We start from the raw sequence: 21,900 nt of genomic DNA, 5'->3' as shown, positions 1-21,900 counted from the left end.
TCAACAAAAATTAAGTAATAGCATATGGTGATCCATATCTAACATTTGACCTTTTAGTGTGAATTTGTAAATATATTATACAGTCGGATAATAGTTGTTCGGGTAACATGGCATGGCAATTAAGTAAGGCATGGTGTGGTCTTGTTACGGTTAGCAGAAATGTGTTGTGTACACGAGTTTTTGTTTGATAGTGTGTTTCTGAGATCGTGGCTTGCAAGAGCCACGCACGAAGGATAATGAGGTTGAGGATTATAAAAGCCGGAGGAAGCGAGTTTTAAACTAACTTCAATTATCAAATGAACATCAAGTAAAAAATAAGCCTTTGGACTCAAATTCTTTGGATTGATTACTGATAAACAAAACTGCAATACAAAAAAACAAAATACCGAGATAATTACAACTAAATACAATAACGAGCACACAGAATAACAATCGTAAATAATGCACATGCAAGCTACTCAAGGCATAGTGTAAAAATTTCATAAACATCTTTCGATTTAAAAGGTCATGTTCTCACATCTTTTAGTGCACCCCCTTTTTCAAGCTCACTGACCATATCTTTAAGTGACGGAACCTTCATAGCCAAGGTCCTATATAATCTAGAATACCGTGCTCGAGTTCCATCTGCAGTCCTTGCCAGGGCAAGCAAGCTTAGAGCCTCAGGTAGTTCAGCAAATACTTGCTTCATTTCCTCCAAGCTCATATTTTCCAAAATGGACGGCCTTGGGGCAACCCTCACAATCTCGCCGCCTTTAGGTTCCTTAACTCGAGCCTCGGCTTTAATGATTAGTTCTGAATTTGAGTTTGCTCCACATTTAATTATAAATGGTGAGGTATTACCCGTATTGAATTGAAGGACGTTCCACTGTGCCACATCAGTTCCAGATCCAGAGCCTGTATCCGTTGATGGCTTGCGAGAATGTGATAGATTTTGAATGCGGTCATCTTCTTCAGGAATTGACTGCATCATAAAAGAGGGATTAGGAATCCCAAAACTCAATTAAGGTCAGGCTCAGACACAGATTCAGATGCCAGAAATGCTGAGACAGGAGCATTTCAAATTGTTTTCATCCGTTCATTCCCTTAGTTTTCTTTCTTTTCTTTCCCTTTTGGGTACAACATTTATTAAGTATTTACACGGGTTATAATCCCAGTTGGCTGAGCAAAAAATTTAGTTAACAATAATTTTAAAAAGTAAAGGAAATAGTCAAATACAGGGAAAAGAACAGATAAATTTTGGACAGCATAGATGTTTTTTTTTAAAATACAACAGAGTAAATAAATGGTAATGTTTAATATGAAAGACATGTTTTTTTCCCCAGAGCAATTGAAGTGAATTGTAGTTAACAGAGTATGCCAACAAAGTTCAAAGCATATTCAGATTCCTTCATAACTCAGGATACAATCTAGCCATACAGAGCAATAATTTGCTTACCTCAACTTTTCTGCGGGCATCTGCAATGTACCTCTGAGCACATGGATGATCAATTTCAAGAAGTGAAGGCATTTGTTCTGTTAGTTTATCAAGAGAACCGAGCACTGTTCCTTTCTTACTTTTCTGGATGGTGTTCACAGTAGAAAGTCGAGTTATATCCTGTTCAAATTATATCTTAATTATTGAGTATTTCCTATAGAACACTGAAGTTTCAAAAAACATATTTCAATAAGAAAAAAGAAACCTCCTTGACTTGCTTCAATATTCTATCAAGTGAAATGAGAGATGCTAATCGTGCATCCTCAGCAGCAGTAGAAGGATTTTGAACAGGCGAACTACCATTTTCCAATGTCAGCAAAGCTACATCACTTCTCATTTGTTGTAAAATCTGAAAATAATTAGAAAGTCAATGTCAGGACTCAGGACATGATAAATAGACATTCACTTATACTATGAAAATAAACCATCTGCTTCCTTCTTTAATTGCTATTCAAAACTCAATCTACCACTAACATTGCAAAGGTACAAGTCTGACAAATTGCCAGAACATTCATTTAACATTGTATGTTACTGGAAAATTATCCCTCCTTTAGTTGCCTATTTTGTTGCTCAGTATGAACTATAGTAATCAATTTTAATAAATTGAAGCCCAAGACTACTTAGCTGACTTTAGTTCCTTTTGAGTTCAGCAGGTCATAACTGGTGTTGTCTATAGTATTAGTATATACAACAAATGAGAAGGAGTACATGTTCCATTTACATCTTCCTAATTAGACAAAGATGGCTCTCTAGAAGTGCTGAATAAGACTGGGCAAACAGAAGTAGAATCAACAAAATTATAAAAAGAGATTTTACAATATTTGTATGGTACTTTAACTTCCTCTTATCAAAGCAATTTCTAAGTATCATGTGAAAATATTTCAAAAAAATAAAAAAGATGCATAACAATAACATGTTATAATGTTATCTTAAAATTTCCTATGCAATCTCTGTATAAACTAGTGCAATGACAAAACCATCAACTCATGACAGAACTCTAGACATATGCAAATACAAGTTTATAGTTCACACTATTACATGCATGCTTAAGATATGTGGGAAAGTATCCCCAATTTAGGTAAAAAAACATCTTCTGTTTAGGAGCTGTATATATAATTAGGTTTTGACTTCGTATCATTTTCCTAATTTCCTAGTTTCACTACTTTCCTAGTTTCCAAATATCAGTTCATATAATTAATCATGTTGTGGATTACCACAGGCAACTCAGAAATCCTTTGATCCATCTAAAGTCAAACAAAAAGTACCTTTCTTCTTTTGTGATCAACAGATTCTAGAGCTGAACGCAACTTCGCAACTTGTGCTGCATCTTCAGCTTCTTCTGTTGCCAAGGTACCAACAATATCCTGATAAGCCAATGTTAGGAAAACAAGGATCAACACATAATTTAACACGTGAAAATCAATTAAACATGGCATTTCCCTCATTTTTTTGGTTTATGATATGCATCCAAACCACTAAATGCAATCAAGTAAACCAGACAAATGTAACTAGCCATAGATTTTTTTTTTTGCTCAGCAAACATAGATATGATATATTAATAATGAGTACTAGTGGTACTGAAGTTACAATATTTTAGGGGCCAGCTGGTTCCTATGATTATTAGTAGGAACAAAGCCAGCACCACAGCACCCTGCTACCTAACCCGTGCTACAAAAATCCTAGCTGAATAGAAGATTTGAAAATGTAAGGAAAGCAATTAGATGATTTGTAACTAGCCATAGATGGTAATGAACAACTCACAAATGTAGCAAAGCAATTAGGTGATTTGAATAGAAGATTTGAAAATGTAAGGAGTATTTTGGTTATATTCCTAGCTGATGTGGGATATCTTAACACAACCCAATCACAGCAAGGAATGGACATTTGAGACATTAAGTTTCTATAAGACTAAGCATTGTGGGTGGCCTAACATCAATATAGGATAGGGTTTGATATCATCGTTATTGGAAATGAAGTAATGAACTGAGTCCAACACAACACCAAAGGCTAGCTCAAGGTAAGAGGATTGCTCAAGCCTTATAAGGAGTTTGTTAAAATAAAAAAAAGGTCTTATAAGGAGTACTTTCGCAATATTTCTAGCCAATGTAGGATACCTTAATAGCATTATTGCAAAATTTTGTGCAGTAGTTTTTTTAGCTAGCACCAAGTTTAGATGGAAAGTTAAGTCTGAGATGAGATAGTTAAAGAAAATAACTGCCTAGAAGAAAATACTTCATCTAACTAAAGCTTCCCAATTGACAATCTCTTTGTGCATCCAATAAAAACACTCCTTTGGAGTAAACATTAGCTAAATATGAAAACAAAGTTAAGAAAAGCACATTATCCAATATTGGTGCCAATGTAAGTGGGCAAAGTCTAGCATATTCATGAATGCATCAAACACAATGAGCATAACTAGTAAGAGCACCATCTCTCTCAACACAGTCCCAAGTTGAACATGGTTTCTTCCAGTAATCAAGAACATTGAATAGCATTCATTTTGAATAATCATTCAAGACAGACAGATTTAAGATGAAGTGTACCTTTAAGTGCTGCAGTTGAGAAGTATAGACACGTTTTGAATATTCAAATAAAAGTTGGCCAAGGGCATCAGTTTGGGGAGGCAGAGCACTGCCAAGTCCAGCCATCCAACCATCCATAATTGCAGTTGAAATAAGCTCCAACTGACCAGTTGTCCCCCCTGGTGCATCATTTCCCATAACAGATAGAAAATCAAACTTCTCTGCAAGCCAGGATCTAATTTGGCGCTGCAGCTCTCCTGCTGGGGTATGTACAAATAGTGCAGCAAGAGCCTTGTTTCCAATTGCAAAATTTTTTGCTTCCTCACTAATTTCCCTAAGCTTTCCCCCAGTTACTTGCTGTCTCCAGGTTTCCTACAAAATTTATTTAAAATTAAAAAAACAAGGTGACACACGCATACATAATCCATCCCGCAAATAGGTACAAAGATGATAGTAAGAAAGGATCACTAGGAAATACCGGATTTTTAATGATTTTCAAAATTCAAAAGAAAGACATGAGAAACAAAATCCTGCTCAATAGTTTTCTTCCACATCTAACCAAAACTATTTGTTGAATCAAAGAGATTAAAAACTTGAAGACTAGTCTAAGGATCTTTTGGATTTAATAATTTTACAATGTCAAACAAGTTGACATTTGTATTGGATGTTTTTAGACTAGGCATGCTGAGTATTTTAGACTTAGTTCTCTTATCCATGCTTAGTAGAAATCAATTACAAAGTGTTAGAACAAGTAACAAAACTCACTTCTCTTGAAATTTGGCAAGAATCGTCGAATTAATTGATTACAACTTCAGTAATTGATTACCTAAGCCAGTTTCAGCAAAAGGAAATCTTTGTGGCTCGAGATAATCGATTACCACATTTAGTAATCGATTAGATTGCGTGTGGAAACTTTAAGAGCTCTCTGTAAAACGAGATAATCGATTACCACAAACTGTAATCGATTAAAACGTTTTTTGGAAATAAAGAACAAGAGGGATTTGAACAAATTAATCGATTACCACATTTGATAATCGACTAAATCAGATTTATTTGTTAAAATTATAAATACCCTCATTTGTTCTTTCTCATTAGTGACTCTTGATTTGATCTTATCTTCTGAAAAACACTTTCTGAGAGCCATCTAAGGGAACCAATCTACATTTCAACAAGAGATTCGTATTGATCAAGATTCATTCATTCTTCATCATGATTTGATAATCAAAGGAAGAGTTTGAAGATGTTGTGATTTACACATCAAGGTGTATTCAATCTAATTTCAAATTCTTTATAGATTCTGACCTTGATTAGAGTTATCAAGGGTTTGTGTGAGTTAATAGGGTTTCAATCAACTCCTGATCCTTCTCTTGTAGGGTTCAAGAGAAGAGTAGAATTTTTAGGAAATTACATGTACATAGTGTTTGTACTTGGTTTTTTATTTGGAAGTTTTAAGGGGTCTTAGAACAATTGGATTTAGGTCCTCTTGAGGATTGAACCAATATAAATTCTGAGTGTGATTCTCTTTCTCTAAACCTTTGTTTTGTTGATCAATCTTGGTAACGGAATTGATGTGAAAGGGCCATAAAACTCTGTTTTCTAAGGTTTTTGAATATATTGATTTTTTGTGTTGTTGATCTTTCTTCAACAAGTCTTTTGAGAAAACCTTGATTTGTAAAAGAGTATTGATTTTAATTTAATTGAATTAAGAAATTAAGCGGTAAGGTTTTCGAAAGAATCTATTCAACCCCTCCCCCCTTCTAAATTCCCGGTTATTCCAACAATATTAAAGGATAATATTATTACCTCATCAATCCCGCGTATCTTCAACACAACAGATGAAAATTTGGATTTCTTTTCTGGCTTTAGACTCACTTTAAATCCCTGGATCTGCTCATCAACATATTGCATAGAAGATCTTCCAGGACTGCTTGCTCGGCTAGAACTTCTACTGGGTCCAGCGTTGGCCTTTTCAAGAAAGCACTCAACTGGCAATACCTTCCAATCCAATGTGCAAGACTTACTAAATTAGAAAGGGTATGCCCGCCATATTCAATAGAACAACACTATATGCACCCTAACACAGGAAAAAGAAAGAAAGATACTCTACCTTAATGGATTGCAACTCTGTGGATCTAGCAAGCAAAGATCTTATATACAAGATTCTAACACGGGAAACAAGCATGGTATCCATTACTCGCCTTGGTTCCATTTTACGAATAAATGAGAAAACAGCATCTCTAATTTCAGCAAGTATTTCATGTTCTCTGGAGGCACCGGCTTTGATGACAGCAGCCAGAACCTGCGACCATTATGAACAATGACTGTAAAATCTATCCTGCAAACAGAAGCTATTAGGGTGGCTTGTATTTAACATTGTCTGTCATGCAAGAGCCTCCTGGGATTGAAGCATGGATACACACAAGCACACCTTACCTTATGCTGAAATTCAAGTTATTTATCAAGAATAGGGGCACAAAGGAACAAACCCTAGACCACTTGGCCATGAGGTTTGACCTCTGATACCATGTCATGAACCAACTATTTCAAAAGCTTAGCAATCAGGAGAAGGCTAATGAATGGTTTTATATCTAACTTCCTGAAATGGCTTCATGCCGTATTTGATTTGGTCTAGGGACTTCATAAAGATGCCGACCAATTGATAAGTTCCAGACCTCTATGGGTAAGCCTCTTAAGGTTTATATCTGCTGGCTCAAATATCCAGGGCCCACTTAGAGAGTTACAGGGAGAGAAAGTATGTTACCGAGTCTGTTATATAGGAGGGGGTGGGGGGGGGGGGGGGGGGAGTATGATATTGCTGTCATTGGAGTCTAGAGTAAACACTGACTTAAAAGGGGGTTTGCCTCTTATTTTCTCTTGTACTGGTGCCTTATTTCAGAAATACAAATACAATTTCAGATTTCTCTTTAGCAAGTTCCTATCACTAATCAACATCAAACATATATTTTTTTTAAGGGTGTCTATGCTCTTACATTTTTGTAGGTGAAACAATTAAAAGGGATTTAGAGGTCAATAGTTTGTGTATAGACATGATTTACAGAAAAACTTTATGGCATTGTTTGATTCCAGGTACAAACCTCACTTAGTGAGAAAATACTAGATTGTTGTTGTCTAAGCTCTTACATTTGATATGGGATAAAGTTGTGTTTATGGCCTGTCTTTCATGATCTGCACATGGTTGGTTCAAAGGAATTTGTACTACCGATATGCAAAGAAATTGAAGAGCTTTTTAGCATTTTTCAGCAACTTTATCTCGCAGTTTTCATTTATTTTCTTTTCTAGGATGATATTTAATGTCCCACAAGATACACTTTTCCTCTCTCTTTAGTAATATGTTGCCACAAATTGACTGATAACCATCAGAAAACTATAACGAATCAAGCTTCTATACATTTTCAAACTGAATAAAGAGCAAACATTGTCTAAGGCCCACACTGAGGCAACCAATGCGGAATTCGTAATTTGAACAAGGAAAAACAACCCGAAAGACTTGATATAAAAATCAAAAGAACAATGTTGCACATAAACTACAATTTATCTATGTTTATTAAACTGAACCCAAAACACTCAAGACCCATACCAGCATCAAAAGCTTGTTCGCACCATCAGAAATGGCAGCGAGTCCTTCATATTGATCAGGATTAAAGTCATTCAGGGCAGCAGTAAGATATTCACCAGCAGGGGTAATCTTAACTTTCTCGGAATCAGACTTAACTAAAGCAACAGTGCCATCATTCTTATCTGTCATCAAAGAAGAAGGAAGAACATCCAGAGAACGAGCTCTTGCAGTGGTGCTGGTGCCATTCCTGTTTGAATATAACGAGAATAAAGCCAATATCCATATGCTTAAAAACAAAATATAACTGCAGAGAGCTCTAGATACCATGTAGAAACTCTAGAGAGGAGAAAAGAGATTTGTATATTGACCTTAGAAAATATTACAAAGGCTACTGAGATCTCTTACAAGAACAATATTTATACTGCTGAGATTCAGTTGTAACTGAAGACTAACTAAAGCTAACTGTCAACTGACTACAGTTAAAAAACTAAATAGAGTTAGTTACTCATTTACACTTACAAACTGCAAAACATAGGACATACAGTAAAATTATACCTTCCCCTATTTTGAGGCTGAACATTAACTGCTCCCCCAGATAATGGACTTGACAGCTGAAAATAAATTGAAAATCTTAAAACAGCAGAAACACCACTTTGACAGCCTAGAAGCATGCAATACAAATAATAGTCAAAGTACTTTAGATTCTTCCATCTATCCCTTCTATATTTTATCATATATTGCTGATAGCCTGATTGAAGAAAAGAAAGTATATATGATGAAACAATATTTAAGAATTCCTGTGGTTAGAGCCACACAGACAGAAGCTAGTTTACTTTATTAAGTAAAAAATTCTTTGCAATAAAAGTTATATTTCCAACTACTTTGTTGCACAGTTCTTTTAATGCGTACACAATCCATCAAAACAATGCAAAAGAATTATGATTTAGGAATCACACAGACACAGATATGGATGTCCAATTTATCTTAAATTTGGTATGCATGATCATTATCATTATCACGATATGACAATATTCAACAGTTGAATTAGTGAAATTAGTAACCTATATAAAGCTACTCAACAACATAAGTGTACAAGACTCAACTATTAGAGTATATGGAGCCCACCAATACATAGATATTTAATTTAATATTTGACATTTACATACATTTCGAAAGGTATATAATATTTAATGTAAAGTAGTTGAATGAAGTACCAATTAATTTTAAAACTCCATGAAAATTTATAAGCCTGATCTACCTTCTGAACATAGTTCAGTGATTGATTGATAAAACTCTAATATTTATAAATAGTTAAGAACTGGAGTGAGTTAAAAACTTATTCTTGATGTAAATGGACCCCCACCATTACAGACACATAATGAATGATAACTTGGGAACAGTAACTCCAGTAAAAAATAAAATTTGCCTACCTGAGGTGATCCAGCCAGAGATGCTTTCTCAGTCAATTTATCAAATAATTTCTCATTTTCTACATGCAACCTCTGCAAAACATTGAATTGAGTTCCTCACCAGGATAAAATGAAACTAATGTAAGCATGCAATAATTCAACACATTTGAAGAACTCAACAAAATAAATATTCAGAACTTATGGCATGGCACATTTTGATACACAGGAACCATATTCAGGGATTACTTATTCAATCTTTTACAATCTAGAAGGTTCACAAGACAAGCAAACCAGAATTCATGTAACCATAAAAAAAAAAAAAAAAAAAATTGTACATTGAGATATCTTTGTTGCAATTTCTTAGAATGTGGGTTTAGGTCTAACTCAACCCTAAAAGCTAGCTCGTGGTGTGAGGGTTGTCCCCCACTTATATATTCTCTCTTTGCCTTATCTCTAGCCTATATGTGGGGTTTGGGTTTACCACCTCACGCCCAACACTTTTGGGCTTGGTGTGTGGATGACATGGTAGGTGGCCCATTTAATGGGTCTAAGGTAGGCTCTGATACTATCTTAGAATGAGGGTTTGAGTCTAATTCAACCCCAAAAGCTAGCTCATGCGATGAGGATTATCCCCCACTTATATATTCTATCTTTATCTTATCTCTAGCCAATGTGGGACTTGGATTTTTCCCAATATAGTTATAGAATTTCCCCTTTTTCACCACATATATTAAGATGGTTGGCAAGGATTTCAACATGAGCAACCCAAGAATAAGGAGTCGCTCTCACTTGACCAAAGGGCCATTGGTTTGCTAAATCTTTCCTCAATTAAATAAATGACTACGAAAAAATTAACCAGAACATTGCATAAAGAAGTGAAAATCAATAACCACAATCCAATAGGAAACAACAATTGGAAGAATACTAAAATCAGACAGAAAATTGACAAGTATTAGACCTCAATCAGAGCATCGCGTTTCTTGAGTTCCTCTTCCAGTTTCTTGGTTACTGCAGACGAATCCGTGCCATCCCCCGTTGTCCTGGGATTAGATAGAGTTCCAGACAGAGTTTCTGGGCCAACATTTGACCCAGTGTTGCTGGACTTAAGGGCTTCATTGAGTTGTATTTCAAGGCTTCCAATTTTAGCCTGTATCAGAGGATAAAAAGACATTACATACATTATCAAGCAAGCACAAACAAAGTTGGTCACATGCATCTAAGATCACAGTTGCTATAAAGCAAAGCTAAGGTGGCATGCCATGGTCTGCAGTGCCATGCCTCAGACTAGGGCACGTGATAGATGGATGGCACACTTGTAGTTGTAGTGCTACCACCAGCAATATGACAGACTTAGCATTAGCAAGTAGCAACCACTATATGTACTAACTGGAAACATGTAATATGGCAAGATGATTAGTTATGGCTTTGCTGAATTGCATACTAAGGATGATCCTGCTATGTCATTATTTAGAACATTACACACAAAGCATTATATTTTTAACAACTTAAATTGCTATCAGGAAACAGCAGCACAACATAAATTTGTGAGAAAATGAGAAAGGAAAATTTTCTGAATGTGCTTGAGTGCTTTTTCCACCAAGCAGAATGGGCTTTCTTTTTATTCAAGGGTATTACAAAAATAATTAATGCTAAAACAATTTACAAGAGAACAATTAAAATACCACTAATTCCTAAGATGCATGGAACCTAGCTATACCAAGTATCTTGGCTATTTGAAAAAATAAACATTAAAGAAGCTCTCATCTCATAAAATATTCCTATCTCCAACAAAATTATTAAAGAAAATGAACAAGATAAAACAGTCACAAATTACCCATTAAACACTATATGTAAACTACAAAATATTAACCTGCAAACTTTGGATGGTTGAATCACGCTGTTGTATCAGCAAATTTTGCTCTTGTTCTAACTGTAACATATGAGCAACTTGATTTCTAAGCTGAGCATTTTGTTCTTTCTCTACCTTATAATTATCGGCCAGCAAAATATGCTCTGACTGCAGAAAATAAAGCAATGATGTAGCTCACTGGCAAGCCTTCTGTTCAAAGCTAACAATCAAGTGTTGTAGCACAGTGTGAATGTTCAGAAAAGGTGGACATCAGACATATCTTCATCATCTTGTACAACATGTTTACATCTCTCCAAACAAAGGCACATATGACATCAACTCTTTCAAACAAGAGACAGAATAGGAAAAAAGTGAAAGAACAGCATCAAATTGAGATAATAAGCAGTCAAATAGTATGTATCTCTAAAATTTAAAGGAACATCACTTGACACAAAAACTTCACTCTTCACAATGTAGGAACACGGGGACAATAGCAAGAAAATATAGCATATTTGATATTCCTGCACACTGATGAGAGGAGAAAAACATTGCTGATTAGCTGCAGTTTGATTTCTATCAGATCCATGCAGACAACTGGATCATTTGACTGAACATTTGCCTCAAATCCAAGCTAAAATTTGATATCAGAAAATGCTAGAACAGACATTATAGAACATTAGATTGAATTTAACCACTAAAGAAAATTACTTAAATGCTGTATAAACTTTATCCTTCTGCTCACTGCAAGAAAAGATCAGAGAACTACCTTATGAATTAACACTATTAAAGCATGTCATGTAGATAAACAGAATTGTCAAACCACTTAGTAACATGTCACTACATATGACAGTAAAATTAAGCCCAACACAATAAACAGCCAAACCTTTAAATCTGTCTGCAGTGCAGAAGAAACTTTCCATGCCTTCTGTACTTCATTGAAGAGTAGAGCACACTGATCATTTGCATCTTTAAGTGCTTGCTTAAGTCTCAGACCGTCTTGTTTCAGATATTGGATTTCTTTTTCCTTCTCATATAACTCCTTACGTGCATCATTTGCCTATAAAAACCATCACAACTTAAATCTGGAATATATATAGTAAATTTGTAATCTTTTAAGTGAGTCAAAATTACCACCATTTTTTTTAAGAAAGAGATAGAAAACTGAGTAAAATTGAACTTCCTATGAACACAGAGAGATTATATAAGAAAAAATATAACAAAATCCAAGCAATTTCTCAGTTACACTGCAAAAGAATCAATCTTACATATCCAAGTAACTTTGTATTAAACTTGAAAACACTGTTTGAAATTTGAATTGAGTAAAAGGAGTGGTTCAATGCAAAATCAACATTATATCCATATACATAATATGCATGAGTAATATTTTTAACTGTTTCCCATAAAATACGGTTGAAAATGAAAAGCAAATCAAAAGTAGAAGACTATCTTTTGCAAAGGGGTAATGGGGTTATGGAAGAACTTACAACATCTCTCCACTTCTTAATTGTATCTCGGTTTCCGAGGCTTAATACAGAATTTCGAGCTCTGGCAGAGAAATTGAGGGACAGTAATGTCTCAGATAAATTTGAAGAATTTGGACACACATTTACAATCATCAGGGTTTTTGAACTTCCACCTAAAACATCAAAGAAAAATTACAATAAAAATGTTATCATATATCTAATGAGACCAAGCAGAAATAATTGAATTCCTAGTCATATATATAAAAAATTACATTGAGTCGATAAGAAGTAATCCTTTGTTAAATAAAAATTCAAAGGTTAAATTAAATTTTGGTCCCTATAGTTTCCTTTCACTTTCATCCCCTTAGTTTTTTCTTTTCAAATCGTCCTCAGCCTTAAAATTCCAAGTGTTTTCAAAATAACCCACACTATTATAACACAGTTTCTTAGCTGAGTGTTTCTTTATCAAATAGATGTTTCTTTATGTGCTTTTTTTATTCTGTAAAACAACCTCCACAGATGCTCCGTCATTCTAGTAGGAGCTCCTGCAGATACTCTCAACTCTTCTGAGTATGTGCTGTTACGTTCAGCAGGTACACATTTAGATGCTTCTTTTTTTTAAGGTTGATACGTCCAGTAGGGACCAAATTGATGTTGTTATAATGGAAAATGGCGGAAGGGACTATTTTAAAAATGTTTATAAGTGAGGAAAAATAAAAATAATAATGTTATGTATTAAATTGAAAATGGATGGATACTGTAGGGGCTAAAGTTTTAAGTTTACCTAATTCATAACTGACAAACAGATAACAAAAAATGCTAACTGAAAATGTATGTATGCTTCAATACTCTTCCAAAATAAACTAGAAAACTAACAGACAATGAAATGGAATCAAAACAAGACAGATGCCACTTGATGTTGAGCAGGTTTGGATTAATTGTAACAACAATCCAATTAGAAAATGAGGAACTACAGCAAAAACTAGGCAGAGTATCTAAATATTAATTAGATAATATAATAGCATGCAAAAGTCACACCAAACATGCAAAAACATGCTAGCATTTTAAGAGACACTTACAATTTTCTCTTGTCATTTTTTACAAACAGATGTGACCATAAGCTTATAATAAAAAAAAGATGGAATAAAAATAATACCAAGTGAATCTGCAAATAGTTTTGTTAGCATCGAGTTTTCATAAGGAATAGCATCCTTTTTTGATGTCAAAGAAGATAAAACATCTCCCAACCTGTAAAGACATTTTCAAATGCAGCAAGAAGTAAGACAGAAAATTCCAACAAATAAATGGTCCTCATTCCTCACACTCAATTGGTTAAAAACTTCAATATGAAAGAAAAAAGGAAGTTCATAGTTCGTGAATTTAGCAAGGAGAAATCAGATCAGATAATATTACAATTTTGTGGATTTAAACCAGTACTAACTAATTTGTGATTCAAAATAGTATGCCAAACAGGTCTAGATACCTAGTACAGGTATGACACTGTATAATTCTCAATCTAAGGGGTTTTAGGCTCAGTCATCTGCTTTTTGGGATCCATTGTTCTCAATGATGGATGTCGAAATATGGCAGAAGGCCATAATTCCGCCATATAAACACACCATTGCGGCCTATGGCGTTTGGCAAAAAATACGTCATGGTGCCACCATTTAACAACAATGTAGGGATCACACCATAGTCATGTAATATTTTATTTCTTTTATGTTCATTGCACTCTAACCCTCCTAGAGAGCCGGATAAATCGAAGACCCTAGCCTCAGATTTGTGATCAGCAATTTTATGGATCTAGATTGTGATTTTTGAACATGATGAATTATAAATCAAGCAAAGTCAATTTGTTATTTATAAGGAGATAACAAAAAATCAGGTGACAAGAATATAAATTAAATGCATTATTTACAAGTGTTGCCCAACAGCCAGTCCCAACTAGCCATAGGAGGCCCAACTATCTACATCTGTGTTCCCGGAGCAAATCAGAGATAACAAGAAATCAGTTGCCTAAATTAGTACCATTTACACCTGGGAATGAAAACTGACAAACCACCAAAAATCGAGAACAGAGAGAATACTGAAAGAGCATTGACATTTGATATTAACTCACATGGGTGGACAAAGAATACCTGATGACTATAATCTAATAAAACATAAAGTTGACAGTGAAGAAAAATATAAAGAATAAAAAAAAAATAATAAAATAAACATACGCTGAAAGTGTCTTCATAACATGAAGCATATCTGTGACACGCTCACCACTATCATCTTCTGTTATCAAACATTCACTTCCAGCCAAATCAACCAAAGAGAGCTTGCTATATGAGTTTTCACCGGTGACCAAATTGTTATAAAATATGTGTATTGTAACAACCCTGACAATACAAGGCATGAAACAAAATTCACTTATCTGAATTAGTGTATGATGTGCATTGTGCAGAAAACATCTACTCACACAAAATAGATGAGCACAAATATCAACAGTAACAACCATGATAATCTTTCTGACACAACATTATCATGGCGGTGATAAATTTGAAAAAACATAAAGACATAATCAAACTAATGGGTATTGCTGCTTAATAAGCCCTTTTTTTTCTTTCATTTTTCAGTCCTCAATATTTTCTGCTTCCTTTTGTTACTTTTTAATATAAAAAATACTATATGTAAAAGCAAAAATAATAGTTGAAAAAAAAATCTTTAGCATATTATATTATATTGTATCCTATAACGCAAACTCTGATCTGAGCATTGACATCACCAGCTCCATTGCAGAATGTATGCTATCAATAGAAATCTATCATGCAACATCAAACATCAAACATAAAGCCAATTCCCAATATAACCATGCATAATATAGGCAGAGATCATACAAATGAGAAACATTAATCTTTAATGGATTATTTCCTCGACTCTGAAATGCAGCTTTCAAAACCCTAGAAAAGTCCAGAGGGTTATCAACTTTTTCCTGCATTAGTTCTATGAAGTATTCAGGTGATCCAAAACACAGTTTAGGCAAGCTTTTCCCTGACTCCAAAAGCAGATCCCTTATCTGTAAGCACATAAAAAAAGACAATGAAAACCTTTATTATCTTAAGTCAACCCAAACCAGGAAGCAAATTATAGACCCACCAGAAAGGATCACAAAGTAAGTGAAAAGAAAAGGAGACCTGTTCATTATACAGCTCAAAAACAGTAATGCAGAATGTATATTGAGAAGTAGCAGTTGTGTCCGAGTTGGACAAATCAAACAGCTCCTCAAAACAACGAGCATATAAACCCCTATCATAGCTTGATCCTTCCTGAGAACAATGAATGAACATTGCAGATGCAAATTATCAGGCATTACAGACTCAAGAAGTTAAAGAAAATGTATAAATAAGGAAATATGCACACAGTGAAAGACAGAAAGAACAACCATAGTGCGTGTCTTTCCAGAATGTGTTTGTTCATATGCAAATAAGGAAATATTATATCCATCCAAAGCTGATTATCAGGCATTACAGACTCAAGAAGTTAAAGAAAATGTATAAATAATAAAGTTCACATCCACAGGATAGGCATTTCAATTTCAAATCAACACTAAATTCTAGAGCCTCATTCAAATATCTATTTATTTTGAAAGAGTGGGATAACAATCAGCACACACACAGTGAAAGACAGAAAGAACAACCATAGTGTGTGTCTTTCCAGAATGTGTTTGTCCATATGCAAATAAGGAAATATTATATCCATCCAAAGCTGATTGCACCATTGGCTGAACATCACTGAACAAGTCAGCTGCAAACATAAAATAAGAGGTAAGATATTAAAGAGCAAATCAGACCATTAGCAGGGTTTGAAGTTGGAACCCCCTCCCCAGTTGCTCCCTCCAAAAATAGTAACATAAAATGGAGCCATTTTACCCTGTCCAACATGAGGTCCATAAACTCTGTCAAATTCAAATTCTTTCTTGGAGTTAGACAAGGATTCATCTCCGGTATTTACACGGATGGTATAATCATCTGGGAATTCAACAATTGAGGGACCTTCATCTTCAAATAATGGCCTAGTACGGCAGAATACCTTTATGTTTCCTGCAAATAATAGAACCATATCTAACAGCTAGATAGATCTTTCCAGCTCAGCAAAACATGCATTTGAATATGCTTAAGGATAGACAGGCCATGTAGTTAACAAGCTTAAGTTCCAGTTAACGTATATTATGTTATATTACATATTATACAAACAGTACCATTGAGGGATGAAAAAAATGTAAATAAAAGAAGCTAACAATAGTAAAGGAACTACATATAGCAATCACCTTTAGATGTCAATAAGTCATTGAACAATTTCTTCTTCTCATTGATCACAGAAGACATTCTTGCCTCAGTTTCAAGGGCAACTTGATCTGGCATTCACAGATGCAGCACAAAATTCAAAATTTAAAAATAGAAAACCATCAGCATAATGGCTTAACAAGAAAAGATATGTTGGTGTAGGTATATTCAAATTTCACATAACTGCAAGTACTTCAAGAAATTAATGCATCTGGATATACATTCAATACATTTATCATTGTTGCTCAGAACATCAGATTTATAAATGTCTCATGTCTACATGAAACTAAACACATCTCAGATAAAACTAATACAAGCCATGTTTGGTATGATTTGAACATTTCAGAAAGAAGTTTTTTTTTCATTTAATTTTCTGCTCCTCTAAAACATCTCAGAAAATTCAATTAGTTAAGGGAGAAAAAAGGGAAGCAGAGAGAGAAAGAAGGCAAGAAGATGAGAGTGGAAAGGAGGGAATAGTCTGGGCCTCCCGAATGCCTATGTTACCTGCATTTTCCAAATTGTCTTGTTATTCTGAGGAATTCAAAATTTCATATACAGATTTGTGTACATAGGCTTATGTTATTTGATAACTGCTAAATATGAGTTGTTTTTTATAATAAAAATATAATGAAAATATCTTTAAAAATATTTATTTAGCAGTTATTTTTGGCTTAAATGTTAGGAATTTGATATTTTTCTTATTTATGGCTTGCAGATATGAAAAGGAGGGGTTAAAAGCCAAAAAGATGTAGAAAATATAAAAAATATGAATAAGGAAGATTTTTGGCATCAGGCTCAAGTTCACTCTAGCAACTATAAGAAGGAAGTCAAGCCAAGGAGAAAAGACACACCGAGTCTCATAACACTCTAATACACACCTAAAGCCTGAGAACTCTCCCTTAGGAAATTCTTTCTTCTCTCATCATTTTCTATTCCCTTTTTTCATCCCTTCTCTTCCATCAGTTCCTAAACTCATTTTCACTAAACCCTTAGTTATAGTCTGACAGACCTAAAAAATCAAAAGATGTATTGTACACTTCATATTTATCAATGCAAACACGTATTTTTTTTCCTATTATCATTTGTTACTTTTAATTTCATGCATCATTCATCCTTACATCATCTTTGGGGATTAGGTATTCGACAGAGGATAATGCTTAATAGAAATACAAGGAAGGTCTTGCATGCATCAGTTTTAGAAATTAATCGCTCAACAGAGGGTAATTTCTAATAGAATTAAAAGGAAGAGGTATCTTAATAAAATCATTGTTAGACATAGAGTGATTGCATTATGCCCATGCATCAAAGCAAACATCTAAAATTAGAACTTCATGCATCTAGTGAATCTTTGCAAAGACATTTGGGAGATAGATAGGTAAAATAGGTTTGTCATTATAAGACATCAGGGGCAAGTATTCTAATAGATGTAGGTAAGAAAAATTCACCTAATTGATAAAGAAAAATCTCAATGAATACATCTTAGGCAAACAAGGCATGCTAGGTCCTAACATTCTCATCTCATTGAATTTCCTATTATTATCTTTTGTCTTCTATTTAATATCTATTATTTTAGTTAGTGTTTCTTTTAACTCATCTTTTATCTTATCTTTTCCTCTTATAAATTGAAAATTATCTAACGCAAGTACAAAACAAAGTCTCTGTAGAAATTGACACTCGGACTTCTGAGTTTTTATTACTTGGACATTTGGTATACTTGCCAAACTGTTAACACTATTAATATCACATTGTCATGCTGATCTCATCAGCAGCAAAGCTATAACAAATAATACTATCTAGCTAACAGTTTTGGTTCCAGTTCTTATACATTATATACAGTAGAGCTTATTTAAATGAACTCTGCTTAAATAATCGCTTATTTAAGTTTTTATCCAAACATAGTCTCAAGTGACCCAATAAACCAAAATAATAAACAGTAAAAAAGACAAATACCAAAACTAGTTGCATATCTAAAGAACCACAAGTCAAGACAAATTAGTGTTACCTAACTTGTGGGTTTTCTCAGCAAGAACACCAAGATATCGTGTAACTCGGTCAAGTTTTGCATTTGAATATTCTTGAAGTTCACTTGCTTCTTGTCTTAACTGCAGGTAGTCGTTTCTAGCAAGCTGTGCAAATTACCTGATGTAATTGTTAACACAGGTCTAAAAAAAAATTTGCATGATCCACAAAAATCAGCTAGGACACCACACCACATAAAAAACATAAATTCCAACCAACTTGACTAGCTTGAACTTGTAAGAATGTAAAATAGCTTTATATAGTATAAAAGATACTCTAGAAAAACACATCTTCTAATCATCCTTTTCTTTGGTACATGGCAGCATGGAGTTCTGAATCTAATACCTACCAGGCTACCACAAGTGGCTCCAACTCCTCATCAATCCAATACTACTAAAAGTATTTTAAAAAATAATAAGAATTTACCCTCTCCAACCATGTTTAATATACTATAATCATGGATTGTGTAAGAATCATCTTTGCTTATATTTGTTTGACACCATATATGTGCATAAATAAATTTCTCTTAAATTCTATACATAAAATTATGTAATCCAAAACTAGACCTTTTTAATGAAACTTTTTCAGAAGAGGATAACTTATACTCTGTTTTACATAACAATAATCCTTTTTCTCTGTTTGCACATAAAATCTTCAAATCCCCAAAATTAGCTGTGAGTTTGATCCTATATGTTACCTTCCAGGGTTCTTGATATTAGTCTAACAGCCTCTCCCAACATGCCTACCATCTAAATTCATAATTTTGAAACTGAAAGACCACACTCATTTTTTCCTTCTTCATAACAGAACCACCAAGTACTAATGCACCAAAATTATGACAAGTTGAAATATCCCAGTTAAGTAAAGTTCACTCAAGAATCATAGAGAATTTATGCCCACACTGGTGTTTGCAGAAAGGAGAAATGCCAAAACTTCAATCAATCAAACAGATCAACATGACTGCTCCGACTATGTATTCTAAATTGCTCTGATTACCACTTATTAGTTAGCAAATTGTATGGCTAAAAGTTACAAAAGTAATCCATAGACTCTGATGGCATGCTATTGCTAGCTAATGAGAGAAATAATTACTCATTTTTCTACAATTGTTAAGGGAACAAAAAAACATCAATCTAACAATTTGGTTTAGTCTTATGTTCATAGTAACAAATAAACAAATTGTGCCTAATTCAAATAAAGAGTGTTCACAGCATTGTTCTTAGGAAAAATGTTACTGATATATATATATATATATATATATATATATATATATATATATATATATATATATATGCACGCATGTTTAGAAAATAAACATTTTTTTAACAATTTCCTAAAAGAGCTAATAAAAAAATACCAATTATTTTTCCAAAAAAATCCCAACAAAACATGCAAGGATATGAAGTGTTCAAAAATAATTTATACTAGAAGCAGGGTAAATTTGGGCACTACTAGATATAAGTAGGAAAAAGTTATGTATATATACTTTTGGATAAACAACATCTCTTTTTACTATTTGAAAATACTCTAAAGTTTGCTTTTGCCTTGCTTAAAAATGCACCGACTAGCTTGAAACTAATTTTATGAACATATTTTTTTACATTGTCTATCACTTACATTTATATTAGACAAGTAATTGTTTCCAATAAAAACTTAAATACTTAGTATTTTCAAATGTCGCCACTGATTGAGAAGATATTTTAACCTCCTGACTCTAAGAAATTCAATGCAGATTTCGAAGGCATAAGGCACATAGAAGCCAAGCATGCACCTTAGTTCAAAACCACAAGTAATTTTTTTCAATAAAAACTTAAATAGTTAGTATTTTCAAATGTCTGGGTCCGCCACTGATTGAGAAGATATTTTAACCTCCTGACTGTTAGAAATCCAATGCAGATTTTGAAGACATAAGGCACATAGAAGCCAAGCTTGCACCTTAGTTCAAAACCATGCAATAAACCTAGCACAAAATGAAAACAATTGGCATTTTCAAATCTGGAATTTTAATTAATGCTAAATGAACCTAATTTATATATTCTCAACCAACTGCTGTGAGAATTTACCAGCTATGACTATGTTCTCAACACTCTGTACGCCATTTCAATAAGGACAGTGAACCCCTTCTTTCCTCACATTCCTCTCTGTATACTCTATCTTAACTAATGCTGACTGTACCTGGAGTCTTCAAATCGGGAATCTTAATTAAGCAATTGGCATTTTCAAATCTGGAATCTTAGTTAATGCTGATTAAACCCGATTGTTATAGTATTCAAGCAACCGCTGTGAGAAACTACCATCTAGGACTATGTTCTAAACACTCTGATTCGCCAGTTTCTACAAGGACAGTGAATCCCTTCTTAACTCACATTCCCCTCTGTATACTCTTTATTGTTGCCCAACACAACACTAACAGCTTTCAGCTGGATGAGGAAACCGTTAAGGCAACAATAAAAAAAAGTACACCTGGCTCTCTTACACAGAGACAAATTTTGGAAAATGAAAAGTCATTATGCAGGTAATTCTTCTTTCTTTCGTGAACACAGCATTTTTTTTTGTTTTGTTTTTATTTTCTGAAACATGAAGGAACAAAAAATTGTTCAACGCCTCCACCTTAGCAGACAATTTCCTCAACTGCAAGTTAAATTCTCTTCGGGTTCCAAAATCTAATTCACAGTCAAATCCTCGCCACTAACAGTCACTGAAATTCGCCAAAAAAAAATAATCCAAAACGAAGCATATAAAACTGAAGCGGAAGCAGAAACCACTATAAGCACTCTCACCGAAATAGCTCAAAACCAAAATTTCAGTTTCAGCTAGCGAATTCGAAAGAAGAAGAACGCGATACACGTGGAAATAAAAACGCATTACCTTAACCTTTTCTCTTAATCCCTCAACTTTGGAAGCCACGGAATGCGGAGGAACCAAGGAGGAGGTGGAGTTTCTCCTCGCCAACGGCACAGTAGGTTTCTGATCGTTTTGCTCCGGCGAAGGCGACTTCCACGGCTCGAAGCCGGCGACGTCCCAGCTCCAACGGTTTCCCTGCTCCGCCATTGCCGTTGCCGCGAAACCCTCTCAGATTTCCACTCCCTCTCCTTCGAAATCAAAACGGAAGAATGCAACGGAATAATTAATATTAATATTAATATTAATATAATTAATAAGAATTTTTAAAAAAAATTTTAAAAAAATGGAAAAGAAAACAGCTTTTTGGTTTCTATCACATCATTACAGTACGGTACTGGTTGTGCCTGTAATAATA

General features: G+C 34.1%; 1 protein-coding gene across 6 annotated transcripts; it reads right to left on the bottom strand.

Moving 5' to 3' along the window:
• Positions 1-308: 308 nt before the first annotated feature.
• On the bottom strand, positions 309-21,818 carry LOC114409341 (kinesin-like protein KIN-14B). 6 transcript variants are annotated; one of them, XM_028372771.1, is made up of 23 exons: positions 21,510-21,818; positions 18,625-18,748; positions 16,607-16,693; positions 16,209-16,379; positions 15,977-16,083; positions 15,474-15,605; positions 15,177-15,355; positions 14,517-14,678; positions 13,451-13,542; positions 12,316-12,467; positions 11,715-11,888; positions 10,853-10,999; positions 9,941-10,129; positions 9,004-9,075; positions 8,129-8,184; positions 7,595-7,820; positions 6,104-6,295; positions 5,800-5,991; positions 4,018-4,368; positions 2,740-2,838; positions 1,680-1,823; positions 1,436-1,594; positions 309-961 (listed from the first exon to the last, which is right to left on the bottom strand). In XM_028372771.1, exons 1-23 carry the CDS (start codon positions 21,690-21,692, stop codon positions 506-508), a joined length of 3,846 nt encoding a protein of 1,281 aa, XP_028228572.1. In that variant the 5' UTR covers positions 21,693-21,818; the 3' UTR covers positions 309-505. The 6 variants fall into 6 exon arrangements, with proteins under 6 accessions (XP_028228572.1, XP_028228578.1, XP_028228584.1 ...); XM_028372777.1 differs by having other exon boundaries at positions 1,683-1,823; positions 21,510-21,817; XM_028372783.1 differs by having other exon boundaries at positions 18,630-18,748; positions 21,510-21,645.
• Between the last annotated feature and the right edge of the window lie 82 nt (positions 21,819-21,900).

Source organism: Glycine soja, chromosome 1 (assembly GCF_004193775.1).
Source record: "Glycine soja cultivar W05 chromosome 1, ASM419377v2, whole genome shotgun sequence".
Lineage (NCBI taxonomy): Eukaryota > Viridiplantae > Streptophyta > Magnoliopsida > Fabales > Fabaceae > Glycine > Glycine soja.
This window is presented reverse-complemented; position numbering and strand designations above follow the sequence as displayed.